The 19,833-nt window shown below is 38.3% G+C and overlaps 1 protein-coding gene across 11 annotated transcripts in view; it reads left to right on the top strand.

Moving 5' to 3' along the window:
• The window catches only part of ARHGAP29 (Rho GTPase activating protein 29), a 49,009-nt gene extending 32,459 nt beyond the window's left edge, over window positions 1-16,550 (top strand). For 2 of the 11 annotated variants that reach the window (XM_059854283.1, XM_059854284.1), the window contains 18 exons: window positions 1,836-1,896; window positions 2,398-2,535; window positions 2,823-2,887; window positions 3,342-3,452; window positions 3,562-3,642; window positions 3,935-4,123; window positions 4,369-4,506; window positions 5,764-5,954; window positions 7,755-7,921; window positions 8,430-8,558; window positions 8,728-8,826; window positions 10,335-10,498; window positions 10,733-10,921; window positions 11,063-11,200; window positions 12,125-12,357; window positions 13,126-13,432; window positions 13,593-13,701; window positions 14,637-16,550. In XM_059854283.1, the coding sequence (XP_059710266.1) occupies window positions 1,836-1,896; window positions 2,398-2,535; window positions 2,823-2,887; window positions 3,342-3,452; window positions 3,562-3,642; window positions 3,935-4,123; window positions 4,369-4,506; window positions 5,764-5,954; window positions 7,755-7,921; window positions 8,430-8,558; window positions 8,728-8,826; window positions 10,335-10,498; window positions 10,733-10,921; window positions 11,063-11,200; window positions 12,125-12,357; window positions 13,126-13,432; window positions 13,593-13,701; window positions 14,637-15,535 (3,408 nt within the window). In that variant the 3' untranslated portion in view covers window positions 15,536-16,550. The remainder of the gene's footprint in view (window positions 1-1,835; window positions 1,897-2,397; window positions 2,536-2,822; window positions 2,888-3,341; window positions 3,453-3,561; window positions 3,643-3,934; window positions 4,124-4,368; window positions 4,507-5,763; window positions 5,955-7,754; window positions 7,922-8,429; window positions 8,559-8,727; window positions 8,827-10,334; window positions 10,499-10,732; window positions 10,922-11,062; window positions 11,201-12,124; window positions 12,358-13,125; window positions 13,433-13,592; window positions 13,702-14,636) is intronic. The other 9 variants (XM_059854277.1, XM_059854276.1, XM_059854275.1 and 6 more) reach the window with 9 other exon arrangements.
• The last annotated feature ends 3,283 nt before the right edge of the window (window positions 16,551-19,833 follow it).

The raw sequence follows: 19,833 nt of genomic DNA, 5'->3' as shown, positions 1-19,833 counted from the left end.
CAGATCTGAGAGCATAATAAAGAAGAAGGATAAAATTTTCAAAGTGTGTGAAGAGATTTGCCTGTGTTAGGGGGAGAGTTGGGTAATGAGGGGAAAAAGAGGCAGAAGAGACTGGTTGAAGTTGGAAATGAAAGTCAGGGTTTTAATTTTGCTAATTTTGCTTGGACTACTGGGATGAGTCATTGGGTTGCCTGAGGGGGGCAAGCTGTATGGATCACGTTCTGATAAGTTGTAGATAAAAGATTTGACATAGACAAAAGCATTTGTTCATGCTTACTTCTGAAATTTGGTACCATTTATTTGCAGTAGGTGAATGTGGAAGAATGAGGGACCTTTGATAAACTGCATTAACTAGTCTGCCTGATTTACTGGAAAGGAGTGAACAGTTTTCAGGACTGCAATAATTTAGGTCTTATAGAAATGGGGAAAAATTTTTAGGACCAGAACTTAAAAGTGCATCGAGTTAATATGAAGTATGGAGGTTTTCTAATTATTATTTTTTTCTCCCCTAATAACTTTTAAATAATCTTGAAGACAGTAATACTTTATATAAAATCTGAACTAAATCTAAGAATGTTCAAGCTTTCTCTGCAACCAAATACTGATCCATTGCTAAATTCAGATTTTAGGGGTTTTTTTACCAATTTAGTTTGGGACAGCTTTGGATAGACTTCCCACCTTTTCTGGAAAAACTCTTCCATTTTGTTGAAACTCTCTTGTATTAGACAGCCACTGTAATAGTAACAAAGTGGGTCTTCAGGCTGTAATTTGATTCTGTTTGATGTCATTGATGATTAATACCTTGCATGTTTTGGTCTTTGGAAAAGCTGTTCTGCTGTGAAGTAAACAATGATTCTTGAGAGATTTTTGTGTGATTTATGATCTGTTTTCATTTACATTAAAAAGCACCAACAAACCAAAACTACTTTTATAATTGATAACTGTGCTCTGTTTTAGTGAATGTCTGCAAATAAACCGGTGCCAAAGTCTAAATGGAAATAAGCTGTTCCTGCAAAGCTTAAGGACACTTTGCAGCTATTTCTTAGCCTTTGTTTTCTGTCTGCTTTGTGCTTCAAAAGTAGTTTATCCATTTAAAATTATGTAGGGTTTGATGTCCGTCTTTGTTTTGGTTGGCCTTTTAAGGAGGTAGTTGTTACAAAGTAAACTTTTTATTTATTTAAATTTGTTCAGTAGTCAGGTCTTCAGCACAGTTTTACAAATAATTCAGCTTGCACAATTCAAGGGGTAGCAAAGCGAAGTGAGGACAAAGGTAGGGATGACGTGATGTGCTAAATTCCTTTTATTATTGGATTACTTTGTCAGGTTCTACTGATTCTCAGTGCTTCATTAGCAAGTGTTACTAGTCAGCTGTTGTGCCTACAGTGCACCACCTGCAAGTAATTTACAAAAAACTTTATTCCCTTGAGGAAGAAATACAGGATTATAATGGCTTGTAGAATGGTGTCTGTTTTATGTATCTGGCATTAAGTCTGTGTGAAAAGGTTTTTAAAAGATAGGTAGGGATTTAAGAAAAGCTGGAGCTCACTTAATTGTTTAACAAATCTGGTTGATATTTAACTCTTTGATCACAGACTTTCAAGATTGTTGATGTAAAGGTACATAATGATTCCTTGCTATTTATTCTTTTTCATTTGCCAGCAATGGGGGTTTAAAAAATGTTGTGCCTTAGATGAGAGGGAGTGATGGTGCAATTTGCTTTATCTGCTCTATCTATGAAAAAACAGAGAGGCAGCTAATGCCATTTATGTTGTTAGCTTTCAGTTCCAGTGAGAGAGTTTCTTTGCTAACTTAATGTTTTATTTCTTGTACACCAGTCTTTTGAGAATCTTTCTGTGGAGTCTGGGGGTTCACTGCATGAAAGGGATGACATTCAAGGTAGGTCATTCATTTAACATTGATAAACACCATTTTGTAATCTGTGGGGTTTTTTCTTCTAAAAATGTTCTAAGTAGGTTGCGTGGTCACATTTTTACACCTATGCTGCCTTTACAACTTCACTGTGAAAAAAAAAAAGTTATTGCCAAGGTTTTATTCTTTTGTAAATAACCAACCCACGTTGCCTTTTTTTTTTTTTGAGAGGGGGGAGGGCAGAACTAAGGCCTGAAGCACCTTCTATGTGTTGACATAGGATTGGTGTTTTGTTGGGTCACTTTCTTGAAGAAAGTTATGCTGGCCATATGACTACTCCAGATAAAATACTATGACCCTTTAATTTGTCCTAAAACCTCTGTCAGTCCTATTTAGAGTCAACTAGCATTAAAGACCAACTCAAGATGAGAGCTGCTTAAGCATTCACAGTTGGCTAATACTGGCTTTGCTCTCAGTGTGTGGTCACGTCTAAAAATCACTTCTTTGTGTTGGATGCTTTATTTGCAGGACATCTTCGAGCAGAGGAGGTTGATAGCATGCTCCTAAGAAATGACACTGGAATTGAGTCGGCTCTGTCCTATGCTAAAGCATGGTCAAAATATACCAAGGATGTAGTCGCATGGGTAGAAAAAAAGCTTAGCTTGGGTGAGTGGCTCTTTCTGGCATTTAATCAGCTTTGTCATGATGAAATTAAATCTGTTGTCAGGCCTCTGTGCTGCAGACTGTCAATAATGTGATTTCTAAATTAGTAGCTGTTCCACTGAAGTGGACAGAGCTATCATGCATTTCCTACAATTAAAGGCCTGTAACAAAGTGAAGGTGGTCCCCTCTGTAGTCTGTTTGTTAAAGGAAGACTGTAAAAAGCATTTAGCATGTGTTATAACTGTTGTTGTGTTACAATGTAAACAGTAACTGTGAAATTTTTTTAACAGAAGTGGAATGTGCTAAAAACTTAGCAAAAATGGCTGAAGCTGCTAAAGCTGTTGTTGGACACCAGGTGAGTGTATACCTTAGGGGCTTCATCTTAGTCTTAAATCTTTATTGGATGGCTTGCCCAGGAGTAAAACTCTGATGTTGAGGAATGGATATTTAAGCTGATACAGAATTGGTTTATACAATAAAGCAGTGGTTAAAAAGATCTTCATTTAACAAATGGAAAGATGTAATGGAAATTCATATATATAATATTATTTTTGTTGAATATGAAGATCGACAATATTCTTTTTTCTGACTAATATTTTGTATGCTTTGTGATTTGGACTTGTACACTTTTTTCCTAGTAAAATGAATCACAGTTGAGAAATTAATAATTTTCTACATTCATACCTGACATTCATATTATTTTAGTAAATGATTTACTACATTTAATTGAAAATGTAGTTCAGTTATACAGACATTTAGAATGTCATTACACCTCTGTCTTACCTAGAATATGTTTTGTGTAATTTTAGGATTATATGCCATTCCAGTCAATATTCTTTAATGCTTTTCAAAATGATATCGAGAACAGTCAACTTTGGCAACAAACAGCTGCTGCTCTCCAGTCTAACAAATTTGTGCAGGTATGCTTAAAAAAAAGACAAGAGTATATATAATTTTATAGAATATTCAAAAAAACCAAACTTCCAGCCTGTATGCCTTTAATGTACTCCATTAATATTTCCTATCTAGCCTCTCCTTGGAAGGAAAAATGAGTTGGATAGACAAAGGAAAGATATCAAGGACCTTTGGCAACGAGAACAGAAAAAAATGGTTGGTAATTCTTTCATATCTAGCTGTTCAGTCTAGAATTCTCCAAAAGGAGGAAACTTTCAGACTAGCCTGTTCTGCACTTACATTCACATAGTCTCTAGAGCTTGGTGAAAGTAGATGTAACTGTCAATTTCATGGCAGTCTGGCATTTGTAAGAGGTTATCTTTGACTGCCAATGTACTTGGTACTACAGCATACAGACCTGTGCATAAGCTTCTTTAAACATTACATTAAATAACTGAAAAATTAGTGTTGTTTATTCTTCTCCTTTTTCTCTGGTGACATTCTGCAGCAAGATCTGGAAGCTGCTCTCAGAAAAGCCAAGTTGCTGTATACGCAGCGTCAAGATGAGTATGAAAAGGCAAAATCCTGTACTGCTCGTGCTGAGGAGGAACAGCTTAGCTCAAGTGGAAGCTTTGTGAAAGATTTCAGCAAGCAACTTGAGAAAAAACGAAGGCTAGAAGAGGAAGCTCTTCAAAAGGTACAGAGGTTTGTTCCTTGCTTTTAAAGTTAAGTCTATACTGGTTTTATTCATGCTTTCCCAAGGAGGGTATTTGAGTCAGTTGAGTTCACATTTTTAATTTTAATCATGCTATGTTCTTTTGTTTGTATGGGTTTTTATCTTAAAAGGGAATCTCAAATAGAAGCATATTGAGTGGAGATTTTTCTTGCTTTTAGTATCAAGGCCTGTAGTCCATCAACTCTTTACACTTGTGTTTTCTTTAGGCCGAAGAAGCCAGTGAACACTATAAAGCAAGCATGGCAGAGGTTGAAGAAAAAAGAAATTATTTGGAGAGCTTTAAAAGTGATGTTTTAACACAGCTTCGGGAGCTTATTTACCAGTGTGATCTTACTCTTAAAGCTGTAAGCATGGTCTTTAAAATACATTTTGCACAGATATTTATATATTGTTAGAACTAAGAGAAGGTCCCATAAGCCCCATTTTAAGTAGAAAGTTTTCAAAGGACAGATGTGATGCCAACACAAAAAGAAGAAAAGCTTTTAATCTGTGTTCTCTTTCTATTTGGAGTTTAAAAAAAAAAAAATCTTTGGGGGGGGGGGGCGGTCTTGAATGTTTCTGGGTTTTTATAAGCTGTTGCCTTGCAAGCACCCTGATTACACAATCTTTAAAAAATATCTCTTCAAAATTTTGATGGCAGTAGTGTTCTTCTGTTGCTTAAGAGTACAGCTTTCTTTGCTTTGATTAGTGCATTAGCAAAGACATTTGGGTCAAGCCCAGCATGGATATTAACACACTTTATCCTTGCTAGCAGTCTCAGTTACTCCAGGCTCCATTGTGACTAGTAGAATGTACTAATTTATTGGTGTAAGAGGGAAGTGATGGTCAAAACTGCATATGACACGCACAATTCTAAAAAAAAAACTTGAAGAATGTAAGAACTCATTATGTCAAGAGATGTTTGGGGGGTTTTGTTTGTTTTTTTATGTTTGTTTGTTTAGATGAGACAATGAAAATTAAATGCTGGCACAGGGAGGGAAAATAAAATATCCAACTTCACCCTGCTCCACAAGCAACCCTAAAACTAACCCATGAGAACAGTAGAAAGTATAGACAGACTTGTCAATTCAAGTATATTTAAATTGCAGACTACTTTGCAACCCAAAAGCTGATGAAGCAGTTAGGCAGTGTCCCCCTTTTCTGGTCTCTGACATGTGATAAAATCTTTTAGAAGTGTTAGGTAATTTAATGAAGAAAGTGTTCACTTAATCTGTCTGCTGGGACAAGACAATACGGAGCTCACCTGGGTTTGGAATTCCAGCTAGTTCATTATTGTAGTGATGACTAATATTCACTCCAGAGCATGAGAAAAACCCTTGTTTTTGACCTTGATCAACCCAAAGTGAGAGAAAATTGGAATTGCATTTGCTAGTGGGAGGATTCAATAACCCAGAGAGGAGAGAAATACTCATGTCTCTATTAAAATGAAGCTTGTGCAAGTCTCCTGAAAGTTGACTGTAAAAAGTAACATGTTACTATTTTCTTGACGTTTTCTAATCTTATTGTTCAAATAATCTGCTGCTAGGGTATTGAGTTGAGCAAAGTGTAAGTGAAATATTTGGTAAATGATCTACAAATAATGAAAGTCTTTCTCCCAACAGGCAACAGTTAACCTGTTCCAGCTGCAGCATGCTCAGGTTGTATCTCTGCCAGTTAACTGCCAGTCCCTCTGTGAGAGTGCCAAACTCTATGACCCTGGTCAGCAGTATTCAGAGTTTGTGAAAAGTTTGCCAAAGGATGGTGTTCCTGTTGAATCAGGTTGTTTTGAAACCCAGAATTCCCAGGTTGATGGGTAAGTGCCAAAGTACAGGTGGCAACTGCTTGGTTTAAAATGCAACACTTAGGCAAATGTGTTTAACAATAAAACAATATTTTTGGAGGAACTAAAGGAATCCTGGTGTTTTACCATGCTTTACTATTCTTAGTCTCATCTTTTAGCTGGTAGATTATATATAATTTTGACATTAAAATCTGCCTCTGAATTCTAAGGCAGAATGTTATTTCATGCAATAATACTTGCTAAAACATTGACAATTGTTGTCCAAGACTTGATTAATATGAAAAACGTAAGTTTTTTATTTGATAGGGTTGTGTGGCAGTAGTACTTGAAAATCAGAAATTTAGACAGTCTGAAGAGGTAGTTTTCCTCTTCTACAAGCCTTGCTGCTACATACAGTAGCTTCTTTCATACTGTTTACATTTGGCAACTTTTTGGCAGGAAATGTGTCTCGATTTCTGTCTCATGCTATGTGCCTAAAAAAAGCTGAGAGTCCATTTGTAGGGACATGTTATAACTTAATTTTTTTTTTCCAACCTGTATGAATTATAAGTCTTTATTATTAAACTATGAAAGATCCAGCTAATGTGGAAGTAAAGACTTCAAGATAAAGACAGCTCCTCGTGTCAGCATGCCAAATGGCTTTTCCACCTTTAATTTGTTGTAAAATGGTCATCTTGGCACTAAAGCACCAGAATATCCATTTCAATCTGTGTGTTTCACAGTTCTACAGGAAAGCGTCGTCATCGTTTTTCAAAAGGAAACTAAATACAAAAAACTGAATGCTTGAGTCAGACTTCTACCAACAAAAGGCCGGAAATTCAGAGTTAAAGCTGAGATTCTTAATTCTTGTCTGTAAATTTCCTGCCTTTTAAGACTGATTTAGGCTATACTCATAAACTTTGACTTCGGGGGGATTTAACTATGTAGCTCCCTGAGAAACTGATGAGCGTGAAATTTCCATCAGTTTGTGTGCTCTCCCAGCTATTTACTGCTTGGCATTTAGAGGAGCATGTTTTTTCTCCTCCTCTGCCCACCTTTTATTTTCATTGTCACAGCCTTGTGATTCTTCATGTACTTGATGGCTTATATTGTTTGATTCTGCATTAATTTAAGGGACTGTTCCTTGAACAAATGCCAATCTGAACGTTTTTCAGTCTCTGTTTCCCTTAAGCTTGATAGGGTAGAACTGATTAAGGAACAGTTTCCTGACTGCTAAACTTGACCAGCAGGCTATTTTGTCCCCAGGGTGCTTCAGCATTTTATGTTAATTACTGTTAACATTATTCTGTTCTTACAGTGAGAGTGGATTTTCAAAATGGACTGACAGTCTGGCAGCTTCAGCACATTTTTTTTTTCTGTGCATTTAAAAAGCACAGTATGTGAACACCTGTGTTTCTAGGTGGATGGTCCTGATGGCTGGTCAGAGAATCTTTTGGAGGGGAAAGCATAATCATAGAATACAATGGCTTCTGATTATTCTTGCCTTCAGATGAAGAGATACGCTGTTTTTTCTAAGTCTGCAAGAAAACGTTTATAATACATGAAGATGTGGAAAAGCTGATTCTCTCTGGGTGGAGAGAAAACCCTGGGAAATCTCACATACTAAATTGAAAATAAATGGCCACTCTTATTTAATATTTTTATTTTTTAATTTTGGAATTGAATTTAATTATGAGAATGACCCGTCAAAAATGTATGTTCATGAATAGTAATTAAATGTAGCATTTTTTGGGCCCAGGGATTGAAAAAATGCATTATTTTTCATGAATTTCTATCTTATTCATTCTTCAAATTACTTTTTTCTTTCTGAAGGGTTTTTAATAAGCAATCAGCAAACAGCGTCCATACATCCCATGGTAACTTATCTCAGTGTTCAGGAGATTTTCCTGCTCAGACATTAGATGATGTGGGAAGCCCAGTTTATCATCGTTCACAAAAGGTTAGAGAGAAGAGATCTTCCAGCAACACAGATATTCCAGGTAGTTCTTCTATATTTCTTTTGGAGCTCAATCTCTAAATAAATAATTTAAAAAAAAAAAGTAACACTGAAGGATTAAAAATGTATTATGAAGTTCAAAGCCTATAAAACATAATGTATTAGAGCATAATAAGGACAAATGGAAAACTGCCTGATCCTAGATCCTTTGATAAGAAAGGTGAGATACAATTCCAACAGCAAGTACTGTCAAACTTAGTGGACTAAACTTTTCAATTGAAACTCTAGCAATTGAAAATCCATTGGTTTTGTAAATTCCTTGTTGATTGCAGGTCCTCTGCAAAAGCACAATTGTCAAGTTTCTGAAATGAATTTTCATAGCTCCTGAAGCTTTTACAGGAATATATGCCCTGGGGTTTCTTCACTATGTTGCATGTTTATGTAACTTGTGCAAATTTTCCTATTTTGAATATACTCATAGTTACTTTTCAGTTTAAAAAAAGTAAATTTTGTCTTTGACATTTGGAATTAGTGAACTTTCTTTTCAAAAGCAGTGCGAGGGCCACCACCATTCAGATCATGGTCGGTTGGCAACCAGAGTGGAGGAATGTGCAGTGACTCTGAAAGCGCAGGGGGGAGCAGTGAGTCCCGATCCATGGATTCTCCATCTGCCAGCCCAGGTACAGCTGCCCTCACTGCTATACTAACCTGAAGTCCTTTCCCTGCACTGTTTCACATTAGTGAAGACATTGTTAAATAAACAAGTGTTGAGCAGAGCATGTAATGAGAAATGAACAGTTGGGTGGGACTGATATTTACAACTTCCTGAAAGTTTTTCTCATCTGCTAGGGGATTTTAAAAGACGACTTCCCCGAACACCTTCCACTGGGACTATGTCATCTGCAGATGATCTTGATGAAAGAGAGCCACCGTCTCCTTCAGACTGTGGTAATGTTGTTTCTGTTCCCGAAGTCCTCAAAAGATGCATTTTGTTACATTGTGTGGCTTTTCTTTCTAATATTCTTAAGAAAAGTACTTTAACAAGGTGTGATTGCCAACAGCATTGTTTTTCAATACAGTATGCATCCACTTCAGGTTGAGAGATGAAGAATCATGTTCATTTTAATGAAGTGGTGCAGAATTGCCTTTATATGTTTAGGTTACTGTATGGACAACCATAGAACATTTCTAGTGTTGTCAGCCTCTTGAGGTAAAGCAAATGATCCACTAACCATTCCCTCCAGATGTTTGCATTTAAATTTTGCTCCATACTGAGTTATGTAAGATCACTTCTAAACTTGAACATGAAATGCACAAATACGTAGAGGTGATAAGTGGCAAATTGGGAAAAAAGTGGAACCAAATGTTTAGGGTAGTAACTGAGATTTTCACCCTTTCAGCTAAGATAAATTACTTCAGTAATGTCTTGACCAGGCCATTTCTAATTTTCAAATGAATTTTGACTGTATAACGACAATGTTGCCACAGGCATTGAAACCTGAATAACTGGATTATCAGAAATAGTTCTATTGTATGTCTACAGTACTTACAAACTAATTTTGAGATATTTGTGGCACTTACTCAGTAAACCCCTTAGGAAATTCTTTACTTAGCCCTTACTTCCTAAATGTATACTTTGCCTTCTAGGAAGGAACCTGTGGTAAACAGCTTTAATTCAGATCTAGACTTAAAGCATGGCAATGTGTTTCTGAATGCAAGCTTTCACTTAGAGTGGTATTGTTTCATCAATGCTTGAGCATTTAAGAAGCTTTCTGGGCAATTAACTGAATGTGATAATTTTAAGTTATCTGTAAAACAAAGTGGTTTGGTTAACAGAGTTATTGATAGCATTTTAAGTAAATTGCCTGAAAAAATTTAGACACAAAAAGGACCAGTTGCTATTCTTTTTAGTTTTAGAATCCTTTAAAAAATATTTGATGTTGTTACAGGAAACTCAGAATCAGTGATTTTTTTTAAAATTTTATTTTTATGAGGCTGCTGCCATGAGTGTGTCTTAATTCTTCCTTGCTGCAAAATATTCCTTTTTTAAGCATTTCAGAAACACTAAAGGCAAAAACAAGCTATCTTTCATCCTCTAGTACTGGATTTCGAAATGTATAAAATAAAACTTCCCTGAATTTTTGCCTGAAATGCAGGGCAGTTGGAATTAAATGTCCTTATATTTTCACATTGCCACCATACAGGAGAAAACAAAATACTTAATAAGGCAAAAAAGATTGTTTGATTCTGCTTTTGCACAGGATTGTTTGATAGTTAATGTGTCTGTTATGTGAACTGCAACATGGTGTTGCCTCCTTGTGACTGAAATGTTTTTGATTACTTTGATAGCTGCCATTACTTACAGACTTGTGTTCTGCAGCACAATTCTAAAAAATCAGTAACTACCACCCCAGTAGTAGATATTAAAATGACTATAACAGGGAAATTCTCTTCAGGTTTAAATGATCTCACATCTGAAACTGCAAATTCTCCAGGACCTTTTAGAAACGCTAATATGTCCAAAGCAGCGCAAACACACAAACTACGGAAGCTGAGAGCTCCATCGAAATGCAGAGAATGTGACGGCCTAGTAGTATTTCATGGAGCTGAATGTGAGGAGGTAAGTTGAAAATCAGTTTTAATTGCTGATTGGGATTTATGTAATGTTGGGAGTTCTGTTTCTTTAAAAAAACTGGAGTCTGTGTCTCGTATAACCACCATGAACTTAAAGCAGAGGCACACCATATTAACGAATTGTTTGTTTTGCTCACAAATGGGGTGAGAAACAGCAGAAGTATTTCTTATGGTGTCAGATTATATAAAGCCATGTGCTTTTTTGTTTCTTCTCCTGTAGTGTTCACTTGCATGCCATAAAAAATGTTTAGAGACTTTAGCTATCCAATGTGGGCACAAAAAACTTCATGGAAGGCTTCACTTATTTGGAGTGGAATTTGCCCAAGCTGCTAAAAATTTTCCTGATGGCATTCCTTTCATCATCAAAAAGTGTACATCAGAAATTGAAAGCAGAGCACTGAATGTCAAGGTATGCTCGAGTTTGTTCATGCTTAAGTTTGACACAATCTTAAAAAAAAAATCTCTTAAGATTTTAATGCTGTCAGTATTATCTGTGTTTTACAAGTTCCATTCAAATTGAAATAGAGTTGTGCTCATCTTTTAATTTTAGGGAATCTATCGTGTGAATGGAGCCAAGTCAAGAGTTGAAAAGCTTTGTCAAGCTTTTGAGAATGGAAAGGATTTGGTTGAGCTCTCAGAACTCTATGCACATGATATCAGCAATGTTCTCAAGCTCTATCTCCGCCAGGTATGGAATTGAGAGGTCAGATGGAAAAGCAAAGTGCTGTAGTATATTTCTTCAGTACAGTACAAAACAACCACTCCTTTTCAGCACTCCTACAGCATCAATTAAACAAGTGCTTTGTGTAACTGCAATGGCTTCTTTATTTACATGGAGCCTGTGACATGGGCTGGGAAAAGTGCTGGGATTGCAATATGTATTCTGCATGGAAATTGTGCATAACAAGCTTGTTTGTCTACTCATAGTAGAGTTTATTTCTAAAACCTTTCTCATTAGTGAATTTGTTTGTCTTAGATGGAGTTTAAAAGATTCCCATGTTCTTGCCTCTTCATGCAGACCAGATGCTGATATATTGCTGTTAATACCTGCTAACAAAAATGTCATGAAACACTCATAGTGGTCATGATGTGTTCATTATGGAGGGATTATCTATCTTTTTCTTCTAAAATAGAGCTTTAAAGCTTCATGATTGTATTTTCTAAAACAGTTTCAATATGTATGTGAAAAAATGAAGCTGTGATGTAGCCCAGTGAAATTGAGTCACTCTGAAAACGTGTTAAGCCAGAAAGGAATAATCTTTAGCTGGATGGTCCTGTCCTCCTCCTCATGCTGGCTGTCAGAGATGAGCATTTCAATCCTATGATCACCACCATTAAATGATTTAAAATCAACTTTTTTTCTTAATCTTATTACAGTAAATTGTGATAAGTGCTCAGTCTTGGAGCTATTGTAGGAAAGGGTTAGCAGATGATTTCTGGAAAAAGGTGTGGATTGGAAAAAGGAAAACTGGGGACTGAGCTAATGAACAAGGATTAAACAATGTCATCATCTAAGAAAAGATACTAGACCAGAAAAAGTTGAAGAAAAACAGGAAGGAAACAGTTAAAATTCAGGTTTAAGGACGTTTCTGAAACGTTCCTATTTCTTCAGCTTCCAGAGCCCCTGATTTTGTTTCGGCTTTACAATGAGTTCATTGGACTTGCAAAAGAAAGTCAGAATGCTAATGAGGAGTCGGATGCTAAACAAGCTAGCCCCAAAGCAAAGACGAGACAGTCACTCTGTATTGAACTGAATAGGATCATCATTAAAATTAAAGATCTTCTGAAACAACTGCCTGTACCAAACTATAACACTCTTCAGTACCTTATTGGACACCTTCACAGGTAAGAAAATACTTTAAATGCAAACTGATATTAAAAACTTAACTGCTACATGCTGCATGCTAGGAATCTCTCATACCTTTTTGATGACTGTTGAGGAAGAAGTCGCATATGTCTTTGAAGACACTGTTCTCTTGCTGGAGTTTTTTCTGTGTAATGAATTCCCAAGTGAGAGAAGAATATGAAAAGGAAATAAAGCAGGGAAAGCATTGGCCTCCATTATTTTTGATTCTCTGCTAGCATTGGGGTCAGTAGTAATTAGTGTCACATGCAGGGATCTAAATATGACTTAAATTGTGATGTAACAAAGATAGGGCAGTGATTTGATGGCTATTAACAGAAAATTGAAACTTGTATCATGTCTCTTAATAACCGTTCTTCAGTCACATTTCACTTCCTTGTTCTCCAAATGGTGGTTTGTATGATGAAGTATTAAACTGATGATTGCCTATAAAAATGGGTAATAGTGGGCTATAGCTGTGTTATTACTTAGAATGGGAGACCTTCTTTTCCCCAACCCCAGAAATGCCAAATAGTCACAAATAACTTTAACAAATAGGACATAAAAACACCCTGTGTGGGAAGTTCAGGCCACTGTTAAATGTGGTCTGCACTGAAGATTCTGCCTGCCTACCAAACCCATTCTGTTTTTTATTGTCTCTTACCCTCTTCAGACAGAAGATTTTAGTATCAAAAGTATTTCTGAAGTAATAAAACCCTCTAACACTTGGGGACTTCTTTTGGTTTCATTTTTTCCCCGTCTTTGTGCAGAGTTACAGAACAGTGTGATGAAAATAAAATGTCAGCCAGCAACCTTGGCATAATATTTGGCCCAACTCTGATCAGACCACGTCAAACCGATGCTACGGTTTCTTTGTCATCACTTGTGGACTACCCTTATCAGGCCCGGGTAGTGGAGCTGCTCATAACATACTATGAAAAGATATTTGATGTCTCATTGAAACCACTTCTGAGTGCTTCTCATGCTGAAGAAACAGCTGGTACGGGCAGAGTTGCTTTATCAGCAGATGAGAGGGAGCCGCAGCAGCAGAGGAAATCGTTTGTTGCTGTAAGGGAAGTGAGTGACTCTTTTGCTGCCACAATGTTACCTGTGCCACATTTCTGTGTTAAATTCTGGAGCATTCCAGAGCATATTTCTAATAAGTCTTTGTGGGTTTTTTTGACAAAGAGTGCCTTTTTTGTTGAGTTCTCATTTACTTCTGCTCTGACTTTGTTAGCAGGGTATTCAAATAGTTCCATGTGAAAGATCTTCAGAAACAGCTGCACTCCTTTTGGAATTGAAGAATAGCAAGAATACAAAAGAAGAAGCAGATACATCTGTAACTGGTTAGTATGCTGTTAAATCTGGGTGTGGGTAAATAAAGAGCCCTGGATGCTTAGATTATAGTGCATGTAGCTCTGCAGTATAGACAGAAGCAAGTGATAAAACCTGTTCATCACTGTTTGATACTGTTTATTTTTGTAATAAGAACAGAAAATTAAATCTTTGTAAAGGCTTTTAAGAAATCTGTGTTTATGGAGTCAGAGCTTAAAGTATTTGGTAAGAGTATAACAGTGATTTGGTTTCTCCCTTGTTTTAAAGAAAGCAAACAAAAAAAAAAGTCCTAATTATTCTGTGACTGTTGATTTCTGAAATCCACTACAATACTGTAAGATAATACCCAGCAATTTATGTATTTTGACTGCTGTTCCCCCAAAATACTTATCATTGCCACTCACTGGAACTACACCAGAAGGCTTTGGAAAGAGTAATTGTCTGATAGAATCATCAGTATTTTTGCTTAAAAAACCCCAGGTTTGCCAACCTAATTCTAATTCTGAATTTTTTTCTGTTTATCTGCCTATGCTACTACAGGGGTTTGCTTTAATGTAGGTATGATTTAATGTACTTCATTTAGGAGTAACTATACATATTCCCTTTTAATTGTACTGATTTTCATCTGATGTTACCACTTCAGTCATGTCCCGTACATCAACAGTGCGACATCCTGAAACATTCTAAAACTGAAAATATTCAGGGATGGTAAAGCACCAGCCAAAAAGTGAAGTGTCTCTGTTTTCTGTTTGGTTACAGCTGTACGGTATGTGTTTTACTGCTAGTGAAATGCTTGCATTTGGTTAGAGTAGGCCATTGCTAGTATGTATACAAGCTATCCCTATAAAACTGTTATCCTGTTAAAATACTAACTAGCAATGGGTCATTGAAATCTTGCTGATTTCTCTTGGTGAAAAGATCCAGTCACATCTGTTTGTGTTTCTAGGTGATGTTGTGAGTCCAGCTTCAGAGAAAGACAATGATCCGTTCATTTCTCTAGGTGAAGACCCCTGTCAAATGAACTTAGTTGCTGTAAAACCCAACCGTCAGATTGCCAAAGTTCCATTGCGGGCTCCAAGGACAAAGCCAACGTCTCGCCCTGTCAGCCTGCCTGTAGACCGAATACTTCCTCCATGTGTTTTGAATGAAAGAAATTCACGAAATGCAGGGGCAATAAATTCAGAGAAGCTGGGCAGAAGCCCTACTATTGAAGAAGTCTCAGAGGTGAAGGCAGTCCCTGCTGTTGATACCTGCTGCAGACTGCCTTGTTACGACACCCAGATGCTGCGAAAAACTTGGGACAAGCAGTACAAACAGTATGATATCACAGCAAGGACAGCAATGATCGTGACTAATGTGCCCCAGGAGATCCGAGCACTCGAGAGTGGAACTGCAGGTGCTTTATCATCATCATGCAGCCTTGGTAACAATTCAGCTAAAGCCATTCTTCCTAATAAGCCATATTCTGTTGTCGGGTCAGGAAGGACAGCAGCAGAAGAGAATGGTCCTGATGTTAATCCTCTTGCTGCCTTTAGGGCACCAAGAACATTGCAGCCACCCCCAGGGACATTTTATAAACCACCCTCTAACAAATCAAAAGAAAATGGAGATGGTTCTTCCGCTAAAGCTTGTGCACCCACCAGTGCTAGCTCTGTGCTCCCCCAGGATAATACTGTGAAACTGGCTAGGAGCTCTGCACTTCTGTCAGGTGATGCTGAACAAAACACAAACGAACAGAAATCTAGCTCAGAGGATATTCACTCCACAGATCTGAAGCCTGCTTACCATAGATTGAGACCAAAAAGGATCCAAGAACTGGAACACAGGGAAGCTCATTTTGTATAGGGTGCAAATTGCTCTTGGACTATATGCAATTTCTTGATGTTGCCCAGTGGAGGCTTTCCTTTGCCCCTTTATCCTTTGCCTTCCCTTAAGAATCCCACTTTTGTGCCATATTGGAGTTATTTTTATATATGCAGCATTTTAAAAATGGGGGGAGGCCTGGGGAACTGTGAATTAAATAAGTCCAACTTTTTGTAGTTCAGTAGCTTTCAATAAAGATGTAATACATTCCCAGTCTAGACACATGGGTTCATTGAATAAGACATTGAGCTTCATTTCATTGTGTGGAATGGAGTGCTTATTCATAGACAGACAGCTATTTTTCTTAATAGATGTTATAATAAAAATGGAAGGTTTAATGTTCACTGTCTAAGCATAAACCAAAGCTTGTGCTTTGCTCTGTAAAAGCATTTGTTCATTTTTCTAATCTGTGCAATTAAAGCTTTGCTCTTGAACAGGCTTACATACTGGCCAGCATGGCAATAGTTATGTATCATATGTGTATATTTTAGGCAGACATGGTTATCTGTTGCCAGTTTTCTATGTTGTCACTTTAATTTTTTTTTTTTTTTTGTACAGCAAGGATGCACTTACTGAGCTTTACTATTCAGAAGCAGCAGTCAATTCACATCTGGTCTCTTGTATAGCTTAGTGAGTGGGGCAAATGTGCACAGCCTGTTTCACTTGGGTGCCATTCTGGACACGCTCGTTGCGCTGGTGTCTTTCCCAGGTGAATGACAAGGCAGTGATTTGCTTGCTATAGATCAGTTTTGCCACTTAACCTGGTGTAACTGAAAGAGCTTTGTTTCCAAGTTTCTGTGAAACAGATAAAAATAACCAAAAATCAGCATTAGTAGGTGCATCTAATGGTTTTCACTTTGTATTAAATGGTTTTTATGTGTACACTGTGTTATATTTGCTTTAAAATATATTAACGTGTTAACATTTCAGTGACTCTATGGCTTCTGTATCTGGATTTCTTCTAACTTATTAAAATACAGATGTTTGGCCTTTGCAATAGTGTAGTACTCTCCTGCATCTGCCCTCTGGGACTGGGGGCTGGCACGCTTTTCTATATGGGATTGCAATTAGCATGATCCTTTCTTGCATACTATGGAGTACAGTTGTTTTAGCATGGTACTTTCTACCGATATAAGCTCCAGGATGACTTTCAAAGGATGGCAAAGATGAAGAATCACTCTTCTGGTTTTGCAACAGGAAATACACTGGACTTTAATACACCATTACCTTTGCTAGTCTTCCCAAAACACCATAGATAAAATCCCACACTCTGTTTGGTGGACATAATCTGATTTTTGTTTCCAGAACTCACAGTGCTGGACTTGGAATCCTTGTCGCATTTCCACAGAAGCAGGACTTGAATTCTTGGCCAAGGCCATCCTATCACTGGATGGTTCTGGCCACACTTGAGGTAATTACTTGGGGAGCTGCCTCTTATTACAGAAGAGCTGAAAGTCCCAGATGCTGCTGTCTGCCCAGACTGGTGTTCGGAGTTGCAGAACAAAATATGTGGAAAGGCTTCTTGACATAGATGGGAATTTGTTGTACTTTGACAGTGGAGGAATGGACTATATATACCCCACACAACTGGTTAATGAATCATTAAAGACAGTGCAGAATAACTTCATAGCACAGTTGTGAAAGGATCAATATTCATTAGGATCTCAATATAGCAAAAAAATCTGTCTCTAAATTTATTAAATTAAAATGTATTGTCTTGCTATATTTATTTCAGCATGTCTAACACTGGATATGGTAATGGCTTAAGAAATTAATTAAACTTCTCAATTTAATAATTTCTTAATTTAATAAAGCTGTTCAGCTACTGTGATGGAGATCTCTAGTACTCCCCAGAGCAGGTTCCTGAGATAGAGAATTACAACAGTGAATACTGACCCGTGAGAAACAGACAAACATTTCTTAATCAAGTCATAATACCAGTTATTACTGGCTCTTGCCGTACTCCTTTTTATGTAACATCTTCCATATTTTGCTAGTCCTGAAGGTTTCTGCTCTTCTTAAGGTGTTTCCCACAGAGCCGGGAGCGGGCTGAGCAGGGCCCGGTGCCTGTGGGTGGGGATCTGTAGGTTATTTCAGGGAAAGCATCCATTGCAAAAGATGATTTACGTGTCCCAGCCTTACAATGCTTTCAGCTGTTTTTATGTAATGCAAGCGAAGCAGCAAGGGCACGACTTTGGAAATGGAAACCTCTGGAGCCAATGTAAGTGTTACGACCCCGCTGCCCGGCGTGGCGGCAGCACAACAGCGGCTGCGGGGTGGGGCCGGAGTTTCTTTCTGAGCCTGCCCTCCAGCCCGGGGCCGGCGGGGGAGGCTGGGACACGACGGCTTCGAGGCAATTCTGTGACTTCTTCATTTGTCAATTTTCGTAAACATTTGCACGGTGGTGGCGTCACGGCCGTGTTGTTTTCGGGCCCGTACGCTGAGGGCTCGCCCGCCCTGTGAGGCAGCGAGGTCCGGCGGCCGCCTGAGGGAGGGGATGAGGTGGCGGCCGCGGCAGCGGAGCCTTACGCCTAGTGGAAAAGACTTGGTTTCCTTTGGAACTGGAAATGTTTCGGTTGGCCCCTGTTGTTTCTTTTGGTTCAGATGCAGATTTTCCTCTGTCTTGCTTTGAAATGGCTTCACTCCAATGGAAGTGCAGCGATCCTACCCACCTGCCCCAGGAGCTAGCCTGTGGATCACACAGAATGCCAGAACCCGGCAGCTTGAGCTCTGGGGAGGAAACCTCTTGCAGTCAGATTTGTTTGGTAATTGCATTTTCTGAAGTCGTAATGCACTGCCTCATCCCTCTTAAAGCTTTGGCAGAGTACCGACTTTTGTAAGTCGCTGACCTAATTAGTCATGACAGCTGTTTGTTTAGTAGGGCCTCTGATGCTACCAGAACTACCCTTTTGAAACCATCTTCTCAAACAAGGGGTTTGTTCAGATCTGAAGAAATACAGAAATATCAACATCCTGGTACAGGCTTGATTGTGCTTGGGTAGGTCATACTGGATATTTGGGAGGATTTTTATTCATGAGTCCTTAAACTCGCAGATGGAGCTGTTCTGTATCGAGCAAGGGATTAAAACAATCTCCTTACAACTGAGCAGTGTTATTCTGCGACTGCTAACTGCGTCTAAGATATGCGTTTCTTTGCTGCCAAGCTGAACATTCCTTCAGAAACCTTTCTCTTTCAGCAGTTCTCACAGATGAGGTAAGCTTTTGTGGTAAGTTTTCAAGGTTTTGTTGCTTCTGTGTAAGAAATCTGTGTTTTGCTTGCAAATCCATGAAATCTTTAGCTTCCGTGTGGCAGAGGCCAAATGGAGCTAATCTGAGAGCTGACACGCAGCGCTCTGCGAAGGCAGTGCACGTATGGTAACGTTGGTAACCTAGCTCAGAGCGTGTTTGTACTTTCTGAGTGACTTTGCTACATACCTCTGCGGCTCACCGTGCAGAGCAGACACAGTTAGTTCTCTTTGGGTGAACTAAACTGGAACGTGTGCCTCAGCGCCATACCTGATGTGCTGCAGCTGCTAATGCACTTTCAGTCTGGGCCTGGAGCTCATCTGAAGTAGCCCTTAGGCAAATAGTGCACTGGTCCTTGGTCTTCAGCACTCACTGTTTAACTGTAGAGCTGCTCTTGTTGGGCCATCCCACTTGTCAACATACACCTAATATGCTGGGAAAATAGAGCAACCCCAGTGTTTATTTCCCATTAGTAAGGGGTGGGGGGGATGGCGATGTAGGGAATATCTGATATTTACAGATGGTGTTATTTAGAATATTCACGGAAGTAAGTCTTACTTGAGGACTCTTTGGAGACAAGCCTATCTGCATGCCTGTTTATATTCATAGAGAGAGGGGAATTCATTTTCTAATTTAGAGATCCAAAGGACCCTTGGAAAGTGTTCAACTCACAGGTAGAAGAAAAAGCTATCCTAAATCTTCCAGAATGTTAAATGTTTGATGAAGGTGAATGCTAGGAAAATTCTCGCTCCTCAGGCCTTATGCAGCTGGATGACAGAACAGTGTTTGTATGAAGTGAGCTGAATTACAGCTGAATTAACTTCTACAGAAGGAGAAAGAATGCCGTGTGTTTCTACTGTTTTGTGCTTGTTTATCCACAGATTGGGGTGATTAGCTCACTGCTGGGTTTGCATAAGAATGGAATCTGTTTAAGATTCCACATTTCTCTGTGTTTGACATGGAAGAGTCTGATTGTGATTGTCTTTGATTCATAGAAATACACCTTTCAAACAGAAGTTCCATGGGGCCTTTTC

This window comes from Haemorhous mexicanus, chromosome 9 (genome assembly GCF_027477595.1).
Source record: "Haemorhous mexicanus isolate bHaeMex1 chromosome 9, bHaeMex1.pri, whole genome shotgun sequence".
Classification (NCBI taxonomy): domain Eukaryota; kingdom Metazoa; phylum Chordata; class Aves; order Passeriformes; family Fringillidae; genus Haemorhous; species Haemorhous mexicanus.
Note: the sequence above shows the minus strand (reverse complement) of the source record. Positions and strands in the feature narration are given on the sequence as shown.